This window comes from Mauremys reevesii, linkage group 2 (assembly GCF_016161935.1).
Source record: "Mauremys reevesii isolate NIE-2019 linkage group 2, ASM1616193v1, whole genome shotgun sequence".
NCBI classification, from domain to species: Eukaryota; Metazoa; Chordata; order Testudines; family Geoemydidae; genus Mauremys; species Mauremys reevesii.
This window is the reverse complement of record NC_052624.1, coordinates 148,075,063-148,095,730: the sequence shown is the minus strand read 5'-3', so window position 1 is coordinate 148,095,730 and position 20,668 is coordinate 148,075,063. Positions and strand designations below refer to the sequence as shown.

Below are 20,668 nucleotides of genomic sequence, written 5' to 3'. Positions count from 1 at the left end.
AGGGCTCTCCTCTCGCGAGATGCTGCGCGGCCCCGCCCGGACCGGCTTTCGCGGAGGGGAGTCGGTTGGACGCTCGCTCTCGCTGCGCAGCTCAGGGCCGGACGCAGCCAGCGGCGCCTCCCCTCCCCCCGCCGGGACCCCCCTCCCCCTTCCGCGGGCCGAAGATGAGCTTCCTCTTGTGCGTGGCCGGGGGCCCGGGGCGGGAGGGGGGCGCGGCGGCCCGGGGCGGGGGGGGATGGTCGCTAGGCGGGGGGGACCCGTGAAGAGGTTGGGGGGGGGAGAACTGGGGGGCGGGATCTGCAGCCCGTGGGATCGGGGGGGAGGTGGGATTGGTGGCCCTTGGCATGGGAGGGAGGCACGGGGCGGGGGGTGTCGGTGGCTCTCCGCCTGTGGGGGAGGGAATCCCTGAGCCGCGGGGGCTGGGGGGGGTTGCAGACCCTGGGTGTGGAGCAGGTGCCATGTGTGAGTAGGGAGGGAGGAGAGGAGGGTTGCGGAATCCAGCCCAAAACCCGGGTGGAAGGAACCGGGCTGTGACCTTTGGCACCGGGTAGGTGTCCTCCACACTCCGGGTTTGACCAGGCTGCTCTAGGGGAGATGCTGGTGCAGACCCTGGTCATAAGAGGGACCTCTGGAGCTTAGTGCATGAGCCTCTCCTGCATGAGCTAAAAGCCAACTGGCTGTTAGCTAAGGCTGTAGAGCAAACTCATTCATCTCTTTCTAAGTGGTCTCGGTGACACTCGATGGACACACCACCACACGGTGTGTGGGTAACGCTGGCATGGTTTGAAAACTTGATGTGCTCAAGGCAGAGGCCTCTGTCATGTTCAGCATGAACTCCTCTGAGTCCAGAATCTGCACAGTTAACATCTCGCTGTTGACTCAGGCTGTACCAGGCAGCCAGTACCACACGCATATGAGCCAAATGAGCTTGATTTACCAATGTATTGCTGGTAATACCAAAGCATGTGCACCAAACTAGTGTGTTTATTTCCACCAAAGGGTTAACGGTAAAACTTCGGGCCTGATTCTCCTGTCACTTGCACTGGTGTAAATCACTGGTGTAATCAAGAGAAGCATTAGCCCCCTGTTCATGGTCAACAAAGGCAAGTGGCTATTGCTGTTTAAGGATATCTGGATTCACCACTTTACATTCTGATAACCTGATTTTTCTGGCTACTTGTGTACATGGCCCCCTAAGTTGCCACTTATTATTATTACTGCTACTTGTTGTTTGTATTATAATAGCCCCGCTCAGGATCTGGACTCCATTGTCATAGGTGCTATTTGTCAGAAGAACCTGGTTTTATAATTAAATACAAATATTTTTTTTCTTTGTTCTTTCTGCTCACAAATAATCTGATTCTGCAACTCTTACCTTGGTTGACTAATGTGCACAAATAGATTCATTGATTTCAATGGGACTGTTCTCATAAGTACTATTCAATATGAGACAAGCTCCCAGTATCCAGGCCAAAAGTGTAATTGGCTGGTAGTCTGGATCATCCTATGTATGTCCAGGAAAATATAGGTTTTAACAACGAATTACTGCCATTTCTGCCGAACAGCACACTGGTCTTTTGAAGGTGATGTTCATAATTGTTTAAAAAAAGGCTGGAAAGTAGGGTAACTATGCTGGTAGTTAGGGTGATCACTATAGCCTTTAATCCTAGGTAAAGGATTCCTGTATGATTATTGTGTTGGGTTTTTTTGCAGTATGGTCTGTAACAACACTTGTATTTTTTGCATATGCTCAATGAGGTGTGATTCTGTAGATAATTATAGAAAATAGTTATTTGGGTTTATTTCTCCATCAGCAAATCTGTCGTGCTGGTGAACGTATCACATGAAATAGTTGCTATTAGAGGAGGACTGGCTAAAATGGGTCAGGACTCTTAGGTTCTAATTCTGACTTTGACCACTGATTTGATATATGACCTTGGACGTGCATTAACCTATCTGTTCCTCAGTTTCCCTATTTGTAAAATGGGAAGGATATTTACCTGCCTCACAAGGTGTTGTGAGATTAAATTGTTGGTAACGGACTCTGGATTCCTTGGCTGAAAGGTACTATAAAAGTAAAAGAAAAAAATGCTATGCAAAATATTCAGTCACACTTTAAACACATTGCCAATGAGTTGACTGATGTAAATAATTGCATGGGGCAACATCCTATAATCCTCACTCACATGAGTAGTCTGACTGACCTATTTTCATGTCTAAGGACTACAATCTTAAGCGTTTCATGGTCAGGCCCCAAACTTGAAATTAAATCTAATTGGTTAAATATCGACTACATTCTGTTCAGTGTTTCTTGCAGTAATTCATGTCATGTGGTGGTATGGTATGGTCTTGTCATGAAAACTTCTCAGCCCAGGCACAAAATCTGCTCACCCTGCTCTTTTACCAGAAAGATAATAAAAAAACATAATGTCACTTGCCAGGAGCAAGCAGAATTCAGCAAGGCTAGTATGGTACACAGATAAATGTTCCATTAGATGTTTAATAAAAGATGAGAATATATAGTAATTGGAATTAAAAGTTCCAGTTTGAAATGTAGAACTACTATTGACAACATAATTGAAAATCCATTTCTGTTCTATCAGTGGCAGTCGGTCCTCTAAAACATTCAAACCCAAGAAGAATATTCCTGAAGGCTCCCATCAGTACGAGCTTTTGAAACATGCAGAAGCAACCTTGGGAAGTGGTAACCTTAGACAAGCAGTTATGTTGCCAGAAGGAGAGGACCTCAATGAATGGATTGCAGTTAACAGTAAGTCCTTAGAAAAAATAATTGGCCTGCATACTTGAGAAAACTGTGTGTGTATTTTAAAGCATCTTTTCACACTTACAAATATTGAATTGGATACTCCATTTTTAGATTTATCTACGGTCAGTGGGATTTTATCTTTATCTACAGTCAGTGGCATAGTATCTTTTGTACATAATATGAACACTGGGTCAAGTTTGATCATTAAAAACTATTAATACATGTGGATTGATTTTTATTTAATTGCAGTTTAAATAAGCTTGTTGTTCAACTGCAATAAAACTCCTATCTTGACTAATTCACTGGCAACACAATGAGTTTCAATTCCTAGCTGGACAACAATGAAACAATTTAAACTAGATTTCCCCTTTTTAAAAGGGTTTCCAGGTTTAGTCTAATCTATATTAATATATTCTAGGAAACTTAAGTGGCTGTTCTCAAACTATGTAAAACAAGAAAATGATATGCAGGCTACCTTTGATCTGGAAGTGTCTGTCTTAAATTGTAAGGAACACATTGTAAAACCCTTGTTTTACTAATGGAGTAATAATCAATGCAAGGATTGGGATTTTTTTATTTTTTTTTTTTTTAAGAAAAAGATTACTGATCCTGAAAATGTTTGCACTGGTCTTTAAACTAAAGACTTTGACAGTCATTTTGGCATGATTTTAGTGTGTGATATTTTACCACTACACTTACAGTTTGATGCTGATGTCCTGTATTGTTTGGAAGCTGGGGAGTCTGTTTTCAGATGTTAAGACATTGGTTTTCAGCACTCTAAGGTTTTGAGCTTGGCAGTCACTACATGGCTTTCCCAAAAGATTGAATTCAACCAAGAGAAACTGCACACTAGACTTAAATATTTTAGTGAAATAGGATTATGGTGTTCTAATAAAAAAAAAGTATCACATCAAAATGGCTAGAAAATAGAAATCTTCACTCTGAGAAGGTTGTTACTGGCAGTGTGGTGCAATACAGAATGAAAACCACTTTTCTCTCTAAATGATGTGTTGTGTTCACACTAGTGACGATGGTATTTCCATCTGACCAGATAATCCACCAGAGAAGATAACATCAATATTTCGATTCCATGTACACTTAAAGTTGATGTGTTGTCTTTGCAGCTGTGGATTTCTTCAATCAGATCAATATGTTATATGGGACCATCACAGAATTCTGCACGGAAGCAAGCTGTCCAGTGATGTCTGCTGGACCAAGGTAGGAAACTCATGGCAGTATACCAGCCATAATGTATAAACACAAATATAAATAAATATGCAACATTAATGGGAAAAGAACAGATAATCATTTGGTGTTTTATAGTCTTATTGTCATGCTCCCATGAATTATTTCCTATCCCCCCACATACAGCACTGCAAAATTGACAGGGTGCATTTTGGGGAACTTTGCATTCCTGTGAGCTATCAGGTACTGGCGCTGTCAGAGGGAGAATGTTGGACTGAGATATCATTGGTCCAATCTGGTGTCTTTAATACTGTATACTTACACAGGAGTGAAGGATGGGTCACAACATTATCTCTATTGGTCTGAAGATCACATAGATTCCTGTCATATTAATGGTCCAAATGTATTGATTCAGTGAAACCTTTTTTTCAAGAAAACATTTTGTTTTAAAGCACCTCAGTTAAGTTACAGAGCTGCATATTAATTTATTGATCAAGAATCTTTTTTTAGATTATTCACGTGTGTGAAGAATTTACTCAGACCACTTATGCTGATTTTCAAAACTAAAAATAATTGTTTTCACTTCATTAACACCCACCCACAGCATCTAGGCTCTGTACATAGGAGTAGAAAAAGTCATAAATTCTTTCCAGTGACTTCACCCAGCAGAGATGGATGGCTGGAAATAGGGGAAGCTGATTATACTGGTTCAAAACAGGAAGGAGAGCCTCACAGGAACTCCAGGCTTCTTTCAGAAGAGTACAAAACATCTATGAGAAACTCAGCAATATAATAGACTACTTGCTTTGTTGTCACAAACATTAATAGATTGAGCCCAATGCTGATCTTATAAAAGCTCTTTGCTTTATTTGGACTTTTGTAAAATGTGGTGTAGGTTGTGTTCTCCATGCCAAGTATACACAGTGTTCTGAATTCTTGCAGCTGTAATGGACTCTTGTTTTGTAGCTTCACACATGTCCACAAAAACTTTCCGTGCACTCATAAAGCATTGTTGTTTTTAGCAGCACAAGATCAGATGTGTTATCTACTGGGGCAACCTAATAGTGCCAGTTGTTCTGTGAAAAGGGTCTAGTCATCTCAAAGGAAGGCTCATATATATCTTGTGGTGGGAAGGGATATGCTCATGTGGCAAAGTGTTGGAGGCAGTAGGTCTGATGTCTTGGGGGTAGAGGGAAGTACATGATGGGTTTGAAGGTACATGGGAGTTGTCTCATATTCAGATGTGTAATATGGCAGGTAGCACATATAAAGCATCTCTTTCAGGGCAGAAAGAAACACAAGTTTCACTACAGTTTTTTTTCTTCCAGCAGTTTCACTAGATTAGGGCATAGTGGCATATGCCACAGCTAGGTATTCTGATTGTGGCAGTTCTTCCTGAGGTGTAGAAGATTTTCGTTTACTATAGTCAGCAAAGACTAATGAAAGTTTACAACTGTGACTCAGTAAAAAGGAGTCCGGCTGACATGCAGTATCCATTATGTTCAATGTAAAACCCTGTCCTATTATTTTATTTTATTTGCTAACTGGTAGTATCTAGGCTTGAAAGTTTTAGGTTAGAAAGTTCCTGTTTCTATATTTGGTGTGATTTCCTTTCAGCACTTCCTGTTTGAACTGGAACATTTGATGTCTGCTTTTAGTTTGTGACGGTTGGGGTTTGTTAGCGAGAAAGAAACTTCATTTGAGTAAAGTATGCAGTTCTTCCAAGTTTGCTGTGTGACACTGCAGAACTCCGATTGCTTTCTTGGAGACCTACTGTCTATTCCTACAGAAAAGTTTGGGTGGTCCTGTGAAGTTACTTAGATCACAAAACCCTGTGCATCAGCCTCAGACTTAGGATTGCAGATGTACAGTCTTGCTGATGTCTTCAGAGCTTGAATTGCCTTTGCTCTCCTTACTGGAAGCCAATGGAGGGGCATATGGTTCATGCTCAGCAAAAGGATGTTAGCAGCAGTAGGTACTGCATATAATTCCTCAATCTAGTTTCCTCAACGTTCCCTGAAAACAATTTTTAAAATTGGACTCTAGTTGCCTGCTTTAACTTTTTAAAGGAACTTTTCTTTTTTTTTTAAATATATATAGGTCACTTTCTTCAGGATCAAAATTATTAAATTTCACTCATTACAAAGTAACTGACGATCTGAATTAAAACACTTCTGTTGTGGTAGCACCAAAGGCCTCAGTCTAGATTTGGACTCTTGTGTGAGGCACTGTACAAACACAGATAAAGGAACAGTCCCTGCTCTAATGAGCTTACACTCAAAGGCTCTGATTCCTCAAACAATTAGCCATGTGTTCAACTTTAAGCATTAGTCATCCTGTTGACTTCAAGCGGTTCTAGAGGTCTGTTGTATGGTGTTCGGTGCAGGATCAGGGCCTGAAAGTTTTAAGTAACATTAACAAATGATCCTAAAGCATTTGGCAAAAAAACCCATCAATTTTCCTGCATATGCTTTTCCTGAATAGTAGTCCACTTGACTTTAATGGAATTTGTCATACTTTATACTTGCATATATAAAGGTTTCAGTATTCAGCCCTAGGTATATTGTAATAGGACTTAAAAAATAAATATTCCATCATAAATGTTTATAGAATACCAGTTCGCTTGTGAATCGTATAGGTCCTTGCAAGCCTTCAAGTGAGCCAAATTCTCACTGTAGTCTATGGGAGACTAGCACAAAGAGCTTGTACAATCAGACCCCAAATAGATGTTTTTGTAATACTGGCTAAATCCTAATGAGCTATACTCATGACTCTGTTTTTTCCTTCCATCTCTAGCATTCAACAGTTGTGGTCAGATTCTGCTTGGTAACTGCAGGATAACATGCCAAACTTACAACTTCTTTCCTTCTCCTACAACCAGTAATCATATATATATGGTTTGGTCAGCTCATCTTCTTGCTCTGGCTCAGCTTGCTGGCTACTGCTTGCTACCGAGTCTGGTCGGAGCTGAGCTTTCTTCATTCTCATGGATGCCCGTTTAATGAGGAATATAGTACATATAATACAGTGCCTTCTAATTGTGATTTTCACATGTATCTTTAGTTCCTCCCCAAATGCCTTTTTGACTAAAATTTTCATCTTTTTTCCAGTCCCAAATGATTTTTTTGCATGTAATTTGGGGTTGGGTAGAAGGAATGGTAAAAGGGAACTTGGAAGACAATCAGCTAGGCTGAGCATGAGAACATTGATGAAAACTACAATTAAGGCATTTTTCAAATGTGCTTTTTTTAGCATGTTGGAATAACTCAAATGGTTTTGGTTTAAAATTTAGCACATCTCTCAGCCACAGAAAAGATTCACTCTTCATTTTGCCAAGTTTTGGAAAAATGTAACAAATAAAGAAGCTTGTATAAATAGCACATGCATAGTATTTTCCTTCCCGATTTAAGGGCACACATAGCGCAATTATGGATACACACCATTTTTGGATATTCACATAGAGACTTTGATCCTCTGGACCCTCCTGCAGCCTGGCAGCTGTGCGTACTGAACCAGTCCTTCTGGTTGCCTTCTTCCCTTCCCTCCTACCAGTGGCAGGCCAGATTCAGAGTTGGTGATGTGAGTTTATTGATAATGTTTGTGATCATTGACTTACACCCATTCCTTCTGCCCATTCAGCATGTATTAGGAAAAGCAACCAACAGAATGTTTTATATTAGACAATCTTACACACTCCCCTCCTAGCTTCTCAATGTATAAATCCCACCAACATAACTTTTCATTATCTCTGAATTTTGCCTAGTATTAGAGGGGGCCTGGAAGGTGGGACATGGCACTTCAAATTTTAAGCTTCCTGTGCTATGGGTTATTCATCCCAGAATGCAGTGTGTCCAGAGTGCACGCTTTGAAATGAAAAGCACTATGGCTCATTAGAAAGACTGCCAGGACAGCTGGGTCTTAGCGCCTCTAATTTCACACTTCGTGCACTGCCTGGTGCACAGTGTACTCTGAAGTACACTCCCACAGAGTGTAAGAAACATAAGTTGCATGAACACTAATAAATTCACTAGCACTCTCGCTTTAGTGATTTTTGTTTAATTTTATTACAAAATTAAGTTTGTTCTGTGGCATGGTTAAGAGTTTAAAATGTCAGAAATGAGGCGCATAAGAACATAAAAATGGTCACACTGGGTCAGACCAATGGTCCATCTAGCCCAGTATCCTGTCTCTGACAGTGGCCAGGGCCAGGTGCTTCACAAAGAACAGGGCAGTTCTGAGCGATTCATTCCTTGTCCATCCAATCCTAGCTTCTAGCAGTTGGAGGCTTAGAGACATGTGGAGCATGGGGTTGCATTCCTGACCAACTTGGCTAATAACTATTGATGGACTTATCCATAAACTCATCTAATCTTTTTTGAACCCAATTATGCTGTTGGCCTTCACAGTGTCCCATCGTAACAAGTTCCACAGATTGTACGTTTTGCGAAGAAGTAATTCCTTACGTTTGTGTTAAATCTGCTGCCTATTCATTTCATTGGGTGACTCTTGGTTTTTGTGTTATGTGACAGAGTAAATAACACTTCTCAATTCACTTTCTTGACACCACTCATTATTTTGTAGATCCCAGTCCTTTCTATTTTCCTCGCTAGGATTCAACTTCCAATTTTTAAAAGGCCTCTAATTGCCTCTTTTACTCTGTCATTTAGCTTAGCCAGAGTGGCATTTTTTTGGTCCTCTTACTGTTTTCTTTTATTTGAGTATATATTTAGTTTGAGCCTCTTTTATGGTATTTTTAAAGAATCTCCATGCAGTTTGCAGGCATTTCCCCCTTGTGACTGCTCCTTTTAATTAGCTTCCTCGTTTTTGTGTAGTTCCCCTTTTTGAAGTTAAATGCTGCTGTGGTGGGTTTCTCTTGGCCTCTTTCTCCCCTCAATGATGTTAAATGTAATTACATTAAAGATCAAAGATATAGGGCCAGATCCTCATCTGACATAAATTTGATGTAGCTTCATTGACTTTGCTTTCCCAATAGATTATAAAGAAAACCATCTTTATTGCATTGCAGTGGCTTCTGGCCCAGACCCTTCACTCCAGGGCAAGTAGGACAAGGGAGAGTCAGTTCACTTAAACTTTGGAAGGGGAAAATGGGACCTCTCTAGTACATCTCATGGCTGCTCAAGGAGCATTATTCATTGGCTCTAAAGGGAGCTGTGGTCAGCTCTCCTCAGTTGTCCAATCGCCATGTTGTACACTTTGTGGAAACAATAGGAAGTGGAGACTCTAAACCATAAGGAAAAGAGACTAACACAATTGTGTGTAAAAATGACATGGAATCTGGTTTAAGCCGGAACCTGAAATTCCAATTTCCTGGTTGGGTTCTGATCAAGCCCCTTTTTTAATCATTCTTCAGCTAAAAAAATGTGTTTGCACTGCCATTGTTTAACAAGTAAAACAGGGAGAGCCTATGTCTAATAAAGAAGTGTCTGGAAAAGTTCTCCTTTTAAAAATTGTTTCTCTTTGGTTAAAGAAACCTTGTGTTTTTCCACAGGTATGAATACCACTGGGCAGATGGTACCAATATAAAGAAACCAATTAAATGTTCAGCTCCGAAGTACATTGATTATTTGATGACATGGGTTCAGGACCAGCTGGATGATGAAACCCTCTTTCCTTCAAAGATTGGTAAGTGAAATCCTGACATTCATGCACTAGGCAGGGTAATACTGTGGTGATGAGGGCTGTAAACTTACTTAGCTGCATTAGAGAGAAGCTATAGTGGCAGTTACTGGTTGTTGGAGTATTTCCCTTGTTATATCCTATTTTTAACTGGATAATACTGGTATAAAAATTCATCTAGTCTGAAGTTTGGAATCCAGGCTTTCTCTTTTCAAATCATGTCATCCAGTCCTTCCTGTGTGGATATGTCATGGGTAGAGCTGCAGATTTGTCACAGCATTTAAAAAAAAATCAGAGTAGTTACGGTACATTTAGTAAAAGTTGGGTTTTGTGACAAATAAGGAGGTGGGGTGGAGAGGTGCAGGCGCTGGAGATCAAGCCTGCCCCGTGCTCACCTTGTAGGGGTAGCTCTTGTCCTTTGGGGTTGGACCCCACTCCCCACTCCAGGCGCTGCCTGGTGCATGGAGTCATAGCACTGCTCAGTTTTAGTGTGGGTGCCCCATCCTTATAATGATGCAGGAGCAGCTGGGCCAAACCTGAGAACCATTGCAACGCCATGCACCAGGTCACAACACCACTAACTCAAATTTGGCCTGGCCACCCACTCGGCATGGTGGAGGGGAAGCTGGGCCAAACCTGAGCAGCATTGTGACCCCGTGTGCCAGGTTGCAATGCCCAGAGCCGGAAATCAGGCCCAGCCCCATGGGCCAAGAGCCACAGCAGTCGCTGCTGCAGGGTGAGTTTATTGAAATCCTGGACACACAGACAGGTCATGGACGCATGGGAAAGTCTTGGTATCTGTGACCTTTTTCCCCACTGTGACAAACTTGCTGTCCTGATAGTGGGGTAGATTCTGATCCCATAATCACTAGAACAGTGGCGGGAAAAGTGCAGCCAGGAGGCCACACGAGGCCCATCAGGCTAATCCACTGGGAACGGCAAACTGCGGCCACTGGGAGCTGCAGACGGTCAATGTAAACAAACAGTCTCGTGGCCTGCCAGCTGATTACCTTGACGGGCCGCGGGTTGCCCACCACTGCACTAGAGCTAGAATTTAACACCATCCCTAGTAAACTCTCACCTGAAATCTGTGTCTTTACTGAAGCTACTGTATGTCAGGTTCACATCTCCAAATAAGCAGAGAAGTCTTAGCTCAAACCTTCTAAGAGATAGAAATCTCCCTTGGTGAGGATTAGGGGCTATAATGTGGCCAAGAAAGTAAGCTCCAGTAAGAACAAATTGTCCTTTATAACTCAAAACTCTTTTCAAATGAGATTTGTTGCCAGGTGTTTGTCCTCAGCATGGACTTTATTTTGATTTTTTTTTTTTTAAATAAGCAAAAGTTCTTAATGTTCTTTGCAGTGCATCCTAAAAGCTCTCTTGTTGGTAGACATGATGTTGTGTAGAATAGTTAAAAGGTATCATTTAAAAATTTAATACTTCAAACACTCAAAGATCAATTAGGTGCCCAACCCTCACTGAAAATTAATGCTGCTTCATAGATTATACAGTACATGCCTTGCAATCTGTGGTTTACCTCAACTAACTACATCTGGGTGTAAACTACTTGTGAATTGTCTCCAGTAGGATTTTGCATCAAGAAAGCTAACAGCATAAAAATGCACCTTTTTGCAGGGAAGACTTAGCCTAAGTATACAAGTAAAGAGAGAAACTTGAAAGTGTTTCCTGCTCTGGATGGGAGAGGGGAAAAACAAACTATGGACCACCACTGTTTAAAATGCTTAACTTTTCCTTATAAATCAAATCTCTCACTGAATTTAATTCAATGTGCAGATTTTAGGTGTTGCTAAAAAGCAGTAAACATTTCAGTATCTTATGATCCCCTATTTTGCTGTCTACTAATACTTGTTTGTTGAAGGTAAGTATAGAGTGACTTAACTAATCCGTTTAAGTCACTTAATTGGTTTTTTGTAATCAATTTAAATGAGGTTGAGGCTTTGTAAATCTAATTTGAAAATGTGTGCTTTTTCAAATTTAGGTTAAAATGTATAATGAAGTATGTTATAATTTGTTTTTCTATGTAATTACCGGTAGGGAATCTTGTCTGAATATTATAAAACTGTTAGTCAAAAAAATCAAAATTTTGATAGTTAATGCCCTGATCCTGCAAATGTGTACCATAGTAACATGAATAGCTGCACTGACTTTGGTGGGATTACGCATGGCTCATGTTAAAATGGTGCATAAGTGTGTGCAGCATTAGGGAATAAATTAGTATTTTTATTGAAAATTCCTCTGGCTGGTATAAAATCTTTGTGACTTGAAAATAAAATTGCTTCAGTTTGAGTTATTTAGACTTTCAATATGTTAACACAATTAGGATGAACGTTTTTAGGATACTGGCCAAAATTGTAAAGTCCATAATTAGGTTTCTAAGGGTGAGATTTTTGAAAGCACCTAAGTGACTAAAGAGCACTAGTCCCATTAATTTAAAACCCTTATGGAGTATAGCTAAGGCCCCAGTCCTGCAGACACGTACACACATGCTTTACTTCACTTCCATAAGGAGTCCTGTTAATTCCGATGGGACTGCCATAGTAGTGCAGATCCGCAAACGTTTATCTACAAGCTTGATTGGGGCCTAAGAAGCTCCCCAAAAGGGAGTTAACGCTCTTTTACAGATTAGGGTGATAATTTAAATGACTTGCTGTCACACAGGAAGTCCATATCAGACCAAGAATTAGAATACAGATGTTAGATTATTAGACTTGGGGCCTCTGTGGCCAATGGGTTTCCCATCTCTATTCAGCCAAGCACTTTCACTCGTGATTGACCTCAGGGAGACTGCATGTTTAAAGTTAGACATATGCATAAGTGCCTTGCTGATTCAGGGCCTATATGCGCAAAGGGTCTGGTTTTTTATAAAGGTGCTGAGTTCCCTTAGTTCTTGTTGACTTCAAAGAGAACTGTGGATGCTCAGTAGTTTGTGGAAATGGGATGTGAGTGATGCTTTGAATAAGTGATTATTTGCTCTATATCTCAGTTTCTTACATAATTTATTAAAAGTGTATTGACTAGATTTTTACAAGTGTTGTGCCCTTACTGAAGCTTGGGGTTTCATTGTTTCTAATTAAGTCTAGTGCCCTTTGGCAGAAAATTTTCATTCTGCAGCTGGGCTTTCTGCTTTCATATATTAAACTGGATTACGAAATGTTTGGCATATCTTTGCACATTTCAGGTGTCCCTTTTCCTAAGAACTTCATGTCCGTGGCAAAGACTATATTGAAGCGGCTGTTTAGGGTCTATGCCCATATTTACCACCAGCACTTTGACTCTGTGATGCAGCTCCAGGAGGAGGCCCATCTCAATACCTCCTTTAAGCACTTTATCTTCTTTGTACAGGTAAGGTTTAAATTACGAGCTATGAGTCCTAAAGTGACTTGTTCTACAGATAGATTTAAAGGGGCACTATCAAGTTAAATCTGACCCAGAACATAGGTTTTATATAAAACAGATGTTTCCATAAATGTTGATTTTTTTCCAATAAGTCTGGGATCACTGGGGAAGTTCCAGAAGACTGGAAGAAAGCTAAGGGGCCAATATTTAATAAGGGTAAACACGATCACCTGGCTAATTAGAGGCCTGTCAGCCTGACATCAATCCCAGGCAAAACAATGGAGCATCTGATACAGGACTCAATTAATAAAGAATTAAATGAAGGTAGTATAATTAATACCAATCAGCAGGGGTTTATGGAAAGCAGATAGTGTCATACTAACTTTTTTTTTATGAAATGACACTTTGGTTTGTGCAGACAATAGCATTGACATAGTATACTTAGACTTCTGTAAGGCATTTGACTTGGTACCTAAAAAGATATAAAATTAACATGGCACACATGAAGTGGGTTAAAAACTGCCAAACATAATTGTAAATGGGGAATCTTCATTGAGCAGGTGTGTTTCTAGTGTGGTGCTGCAGGGATCTGCTCTTGGCCCTACACTATTTAACATTTTCATGAATGATCTTGAAGAAAACAAAATCATCACTGACAAAGGTTGCATATGACATAAAAATTGGCAGAGTGGTAAATGATGAAGAGGACAGGTCACTAATACAGAGCGATCTGGATTGGTTGGTAAGCTGGGCGCAAGCAAACTATATGTATTGTAATATGGCTACATGTAAATGTATACATCTTGTCTTTCTTAGACGACAGGGGGCTCTATTCTGGGAAACTGACTGAAATACATTGGGGAGTTGTGGTGGATAGTCAGCTGAACACATGCTCCCAGTGTGGTGCTGTAGCCCGAAGGGCTAATGCAATCCCTGGATGCATAAACGGGGATCTCGAGTAGAAATACAGATTTTTACCTTCCTGTTTGGCACTGCTGCAATGCTGCTGGAAAACCATGTCCAGTTTTTAGTCCACAATTAAAGAAGGATGTTGATAAATTGGAGAGTTCAAAAAAGAGCTGTGAGAATGATTAAAAGGTAGAAAATATGCCTTATAGTGATAGACTCAAGGAGCTTCAATCTGTTTAGTTTAACAAAGAGAAGGTTAAGAGGTGACTTGATTATAGTTGATAAGTACTTACACTGGGAACAAATATTTAATAATGGGCTCTTCCATCTAGCAGAGAAAGGTATAACACGATCCAATGGCAGAAAGTTGAAGCTAACATTTTTAACACTGAGAATAATTCACGATTGGGACAATTTACCAAGGGTTGTGGTGAATTCTCCATCACTAACCATTTTTAAATCAAGCTTGGGTCTTTTTCTAAAAGATAAGCGTTAGAAATTATTTTGGGGAGGTTGAATGGCCTGTGTTCTACAGGAGGTCAGACTAGCTGATCACAATGGTTCTTCTGGCCTTGGAAGCCTATGAAATCTATGAAAGTTAGATAATGTTTCCAATGGACACATAACAGATAAACTTCTGCTGCCAATATTAGATGGCTAGCTGAGTGTGATTAAAAAGGTAATCGATTGAGATGGCACTTGACAAAGCCATGTCATGTTTTGCTCTTGTTGTTAAAGCTGAAGGCATTAGAGATATGGGTCACACATCTGCTTCTGCTGCCAATTCACCACGTACTGTTTATTTACTTTCTCAATCTCTGTGTGTCCTCATTTCCTAATCTGTGAAACGGGGATAACACAAAACCTGGTCAAAAAATCCTATTTTATTTCTATGGGAAACATTAAACAAAACAATTGCATTTAAAAAACAATTACCAAAGTTTTGAATTAAAAATATCAAAATAAAACCAACTTTTTGTTTAATTTCAAATCAAAATTTGTATTTAACAATTTTCTCAGAAAAATGTAAAGTTTAGTCAATGTAGTTGTTTTCACAGAACTTCAGTTTTGTTGGGGGAGGACTTAGTCTAGCTTTAGAGAATATCAACCAGACTGGGCTTTGAGAGGATTAATTAGCATTTATCAAATAAACTAAGTATTTTAAAATCACTTGTATCAAGCTGTTTGTTGTAAAATGCTGGAATTCTTTATTTTACCTTAGTTTTAAATTAAATAGAGGTTGCATGTCACTTATTCTGTCTACTGCAATTTTTATTTAAATTGATCCTTTTTTGTGTTTCTCTCTTCCCCCTGCAGGAGTTCAACTTGATTGACAGGCGTGAGTTGGCTCCTCTTCAGGAACTAATTGAAAAGCTAGGATCCAAAGACAGATAAATTTTCCCTGGAAGAATTCTTTCGGCTTTCAAACATGGTTACTCTTTCTTGCTTCATATACCAGCTGCAGCTATTTCTTTACCACTTTGTCTTTAGTGGCACAAACCCTGAGAAACCAGATACCACAGCTAGCGGGTCTAAAACAGATGGTTTCCAGTCTAGCACAGTTACTGCCCTTCTTCCATCTTAGTAGCTGGTGCGGGGGGCTTCATTGCAAAGAGGTACCAGGTCAAATTTCATGTAAAATCCAAGGTCTGCAATTCAGCAAAAGTGTCTTCAGAGCAAAGTAGCTATGAATTCTAAGAGCTACTTTATCAGATCTTTTACTTGGAAAGGTGGGGTTCATTATTGCATTAATCCCTGCAATGTCATGATTTTCTAACTGAACCATATTTTGTCAATCTATATAAATTAGTGAAATTTTGCATAATTTTCTATGCAGAACTACATCATTATAGTTTGCATTAGCAGTTCCAGAATTCACTTTCTGCTCTAGAAATTGGATGGATAAGTACTTTGAGACCTCAACTCAGCTTGCAGTTTTGGGCATATGAGGTTTTGTGCACAACCCCCTAAATTTGTATGCATGGATAGGGGAGATGTTTACCTAATATTCATGTGCACCTTCAGGAGTTTTGATGCATAACACTTTCAGGACATTTGTGGAAAAATTTGGCCACATAACACTTAATTTTTCAAACACTTCCACAAATGTGGCTGTTGTAATTACAACGGATGGTAAGAATTCTGTAGCTACTATATTTGGCTAGAAATTGTTTGCAAAATTGCAAATGCAAATATTTTGGTTTGGGTTTTATTCCAGCCAGTGTTTAGTTGCTCAACAAAATTCCATTTTAAAGCTCTGTTTGCTAGTATAAAAATTGTTGAATACTTCTGATAAGTGCATTATGTTATGAACTTTGATATTCCACTGTTTTCTATGTAGGAAATAGAACTATTTTTGCAAATTTTATGATGGATGCAATTTACACTTAAAACACAATGCATTTTTATCTCATAGAACTAGGCTGTTAATAGGTATAGGTTGGTATATGTAGCTTCAGCAACCAAAGCAATTTAAAAAAACAATCTGGTATTCAGTTGGTTATGACTTTGAATTGCGCACATATTATGTATGTGTGTGCCCTGTGGATTTTTGTTTGTGTATACCATTTCAAATTCATATGTGTCTGTGGTTTTTAAAAAAAAGGAAAAAGGTAACTTAATTCACTTAAAGTCTTTGTGTGGCTTTCAAAACCTTTTTTTTAAAATGCTGGATCAGACATAGGAGGAAAAACTACTGGTGTATTCCTTATGAATGCTTTTATTTTATTTTAGAGTAGTTTGTTTTAAGTTTGTATCTAGATGCACTTTGAATTTGCCTTAGAGCCTTAAGTAAAATAGTAGACTAGCCATGAGTTGCATGGACATGAAGTTATGATCCAAAAGTGACTAAGATAAAGCAAAATAGAACCCATCTAAAAAAACCCAGATGAAAAACTTAAGACTGGCACAAAAGCGTGAGTGTGGAAGCTTAATTACAAGAGAAACAATCTGCATGTACCCCAATGTGAACTGCAGAAGTTTTTTTTTTTTAAATAAGTGTCACCATTATCTAATGGGGTTAGTACTGTATTTTGACAAATTAAAACAGTCGCGCCAGCACCATCTGATTGTGAAAAATCTGAGCTGCAGATAGCTAGTTTCTTTGCTGGACTGTGAGACATCATGAGTATCATTAATGGTGTTTTGCTTAAAAAAACATTCCATTCTAAAGGCTTGATCCTGAGTTGTTTTCATCCTGTTTTGTTTTGATGTTACTTGTGGCATGTGTCATTCCAGGAGAGAAACCTGTGGCTGACAGGTCTCGAGCTTGGAGGTCATTTTGTTTTAATACAGTATTGATTTACATTATTAAATACTAGTCTCTTAGAAACCAAGTTAACTTGTAGTGCAGACGTTGCAATTCGGAAACGAAGGGGTCCTAGCTAGGACAGGTGACATGTTCCACCCATAATAGGTGGAATGTTGTGTTGAAACCTCGATATTTCTTTTCAGGTAGCTTTGGCTTTTAATTTCCCTTCCTGGTGTAGGGGGCAGCCAGCGTTTTTCTTTTTAAATAATCTAGTCCCCTATGCTTCTTCCGCCCAACCTACTACATGGTGCATGGGAGAAACACCAGAAAAAGCTGGGCTGAAGCTGTGCAGAGGGGAAAGTCAGCACCCTAAGGGATGGTCCATTCCCCCTGCCACGCCTCACCACCTTTGTTCTTTCTACACAACCACTTTTTTTTCCCCTCTTTTCAAGCCTATTACCTGTGAACTGCAGTTCAAATGTGTAAAATTAATGGTGCTTAAAGCACTAGTAAAGCCACTGCATGCTGTGTAATTCTCCCCACTCTCAGGGATTGTGAAGCTCCTAAATGGGCAAGCAGTCATGGCAGTCTGCCTACTGGTCCAGGAGAGCACTGAGGGAGAGCCCCACGTGACTGCCTAGGGATCTGCGGGGTTGAAATCCTGCATAAATAGAAGAGTGTGTGAGATGATTCCTTTCCATACAGCTTTTGCTTACCCATACCACTGTTCACCCTACATGTCAAAGCAACTAGTTTATACTAGGAGATTTCAAAAGTATGTAGCTTTTTTACAAGATGACTCTTTTCAATCTCAGATGTCTAAAATCTGTAACTCTAGTGACCCACTGAATTATCTCTGCAAAATACGTATATAGCCTGTTCCCAAGCTGAAACCATTTTTGCCACATTTCAGCTGATTTGTCATCCTATCTTTGAGTCCCTGAGTGAACAGGCCAATGCCATAAAGTAAAACATTGCCAAAACTATTTTCTATCAGTATTTTTCACAACTTGTATTCTTGCTTAGCTGTTATTTATCTGCTATCACACTGCACATGCATTGACCAAGCACTGCTAAGAACAAAACATGCTGAACAAACTAGTGCTTGCTTTGAACATCATAATTAACTTCTGAAAAGTACAGTAGTCACTAACTTTGAAGTGTGGACATGCGATAGGGGACAAAAGTAAAATTGTATTGTCTCTCATACACTTTGGCTGTGATTTCAAACTGACTCAGTTTACAAAATTGAAAGTCTTTTTTCCAACTCATTCTGGGGACTGAAATATCAAGACATGCTGTGTCCAAAGGTAGGAATGTTTTTATAGAAGACTGATTGGACTACAGTGGTTGAAATGGCTTCGAAGGAATTCACTTTTTAATCTGCCAGTCCCTTTTGTTGTTGTTTTTAGAATCAGTCAAATTCCAAAAACATTCAGGCTCGGTTTACCTAGGGTCCAGTGAGCTCTGATTGAAGTAAATGAGAATGGACAGCATGCAGCACACTGCAGAATCTGGCCTTTACATGTAAGGGAAAACTGGCTAAAAGTTTTGTTTGTTTTTTTAAATCATTCTGCTTCACCAACCCAAAATGGACAGATAGTAGCTACTTAAGTTTACAGCATTTGTCGAAAATTGTACAAATTAACCTTAGTTTAAAACCACACTGTTCTAGGGTTTGCTTGAGATGTTTTTATGTAAGTTGCTCATATTTAAAACCTCATAATAGGACTGTGAATAAAACTTGTGGTTTTTGCTTGGCATCTGTAATGAGCAAGCTTTTGCCCTGGCCTTGCACAAATGCAACTTTTTCAATAATTTAGTTTTACCTTAAGTGCTTATGTATTTGTTCTGAGCTTTCTTGCAATGAATAGATTTCAGTATAGGCGATTACTCAAGCTTCCATTATAAAGAAACGTTGCTGTGATCATTGAGAAAGGTAGGAAAGGCTTCATTTGTTTTAAGACAAAAGAACTTTTTTTAGTTAGCTTTAAACTGTATTTTGTTCCTAGCTGAAATCTGTGCCCTCGTCCAAGGCAGGCACTGGTCACGCCAGGGATGAGGGGCAGATTAGTGGATGGATCTCACTTGAAACTCAGCAAGCATCCAATTAATGCTGAACATCCAGTGATCTGCTTCAACTAACTGCTGACAAAACTATTGGGTTTCTCTGTTCAGATTCTAGATATTTTTCTGAATTGCACTGTTAATTTAAGAATTCAAGAGGGAAATTAATCATTTAGAGTGGTAGGCTGTTCTGTTTGTTAAAGGAAGAATTGACAGTGTTTGAGAGATCCTGTAATAGATTGACCTTTTGAAGTTTTTTATATTTATATCAATACACACACTTCCTCAGGATGGACTAGGGTTGCAAGGTTCTTTCATGCAGCTGTTTCAAGTAGGCAGAAGTTTGTTCAGGCAATGCTGATACATCTTACCTTGCATTGCAGGCGAGTGGTGCTGTGAATCAAAACTGGTTACAGTATTTAGACCTTTTGCTACTTTCAGTGTTAGGGACAAACTTTAACTACAACTCAATACTGCTGCTGTGCCTCGTGTGTTTTCCTGCATGTTTCCTTCAACTTGACTAAACAGTTACTCCATGGCAAAAAACCCGTATTTGCATAAATTAACAATGAATTTAATATGAAAATTTTATAGTATTTTTACATTAATAGTTATAATAAAAGTTTTTAATTACCTGGGGCTTTTTTTGGTTACTTTTAGGTAAATTTATTGTACTTTTTACAAAATATTTTGTATCTACTTTTGTAACTTCCATTCAATCAAATAATAAAGCATGTGGTATTCAAATGATTTTCTGGTTTAAACAGGTGGGATTTTAACCTACTGGCTTATAACAAGCACAAGTGATGATCAGTCTCTGCACTGTGGCGATAGCTTTGTATAGTGTTTGCTCACTGCTTTTTACTCTTTTTTTCTTTATACTGTAACAATGATGTCCTCTGTTTGCAGTTGTCATCTCCACAGTTAAATGTTCAGGGAATTCAATGTCTGTTCATTCTGGAAAGCTGATGCAACATAAAATATACGTATGAAATGTTCCATCTCCTTTCTAGTAGTATGAAGTGAGGCATCTTTTCAGAAACACCTTAAACAACAGATCATGCTTTATCTCTCCCCCCCAAAAGTCACTTTCAGGGAAAGGGTAAAATTTTCAAAAGATCTGTAGCAAGGAAATAGTAATGGAAATTCCTGCAGCTATAGAAACTTACAACTGAAGTTGTTGTCTTCTCTTCTGAATGATGAACTCCCCTCTGATTGCAGCAACCGAGAGGGAAAACCAGGACCCTATCTAAAGGCAATTTGCTCTACTTTAACTTAAATTGTTTGGACTGTGCTAACAGCAGGCTTATCACTGCTTTTGGCTCCTAGTAACATTTTAAGGACAGGCACAAGATTTAGTAGAGTTCCACTCCTGGCTTTACCCTATGCTTCCTGCATGAGATTGGGCAACTTAATCTTTTCTCTGTTTCCCAAATATGTAAAGTGATCATAGAGGGGTTGGTAATACCTTTGAAGCAGTGTCTATCCTCCCAGGA

General features: G+C 39.4%; 1 protein-coding gene across 1 annotated transcript; it reads left to right on the top strand.

Moving 5' to 3' along the window:
• The first annotated feature begins 26 nt into the window (after positions 1-26).
• MOB1A (MOB kinase activator 1A) lies at positions 27-19,922 on the top strand. Its single transcript, XM_039523179.1, has 6 exons — positions 27-178; positions 2,604-2,770; positions 3,892-3,985; positions 9,462-9,595; positions 12,789-12,952; positions 15,173-19,922. The coding sequence occupies exons 1-6, from the start codon at positions 165-167 to the stop codon at positions 15,248-15,250; spliced, it is 651 nt and encodes a 216-aa protein (XP_039379113.1). The 5' UTR covers positions 27-164; the 3' UTR covers positions 15,251-19,922.
• The last annotated feature ends 746 nt before the right edge of the window (positions 19,923-20,668 follow it).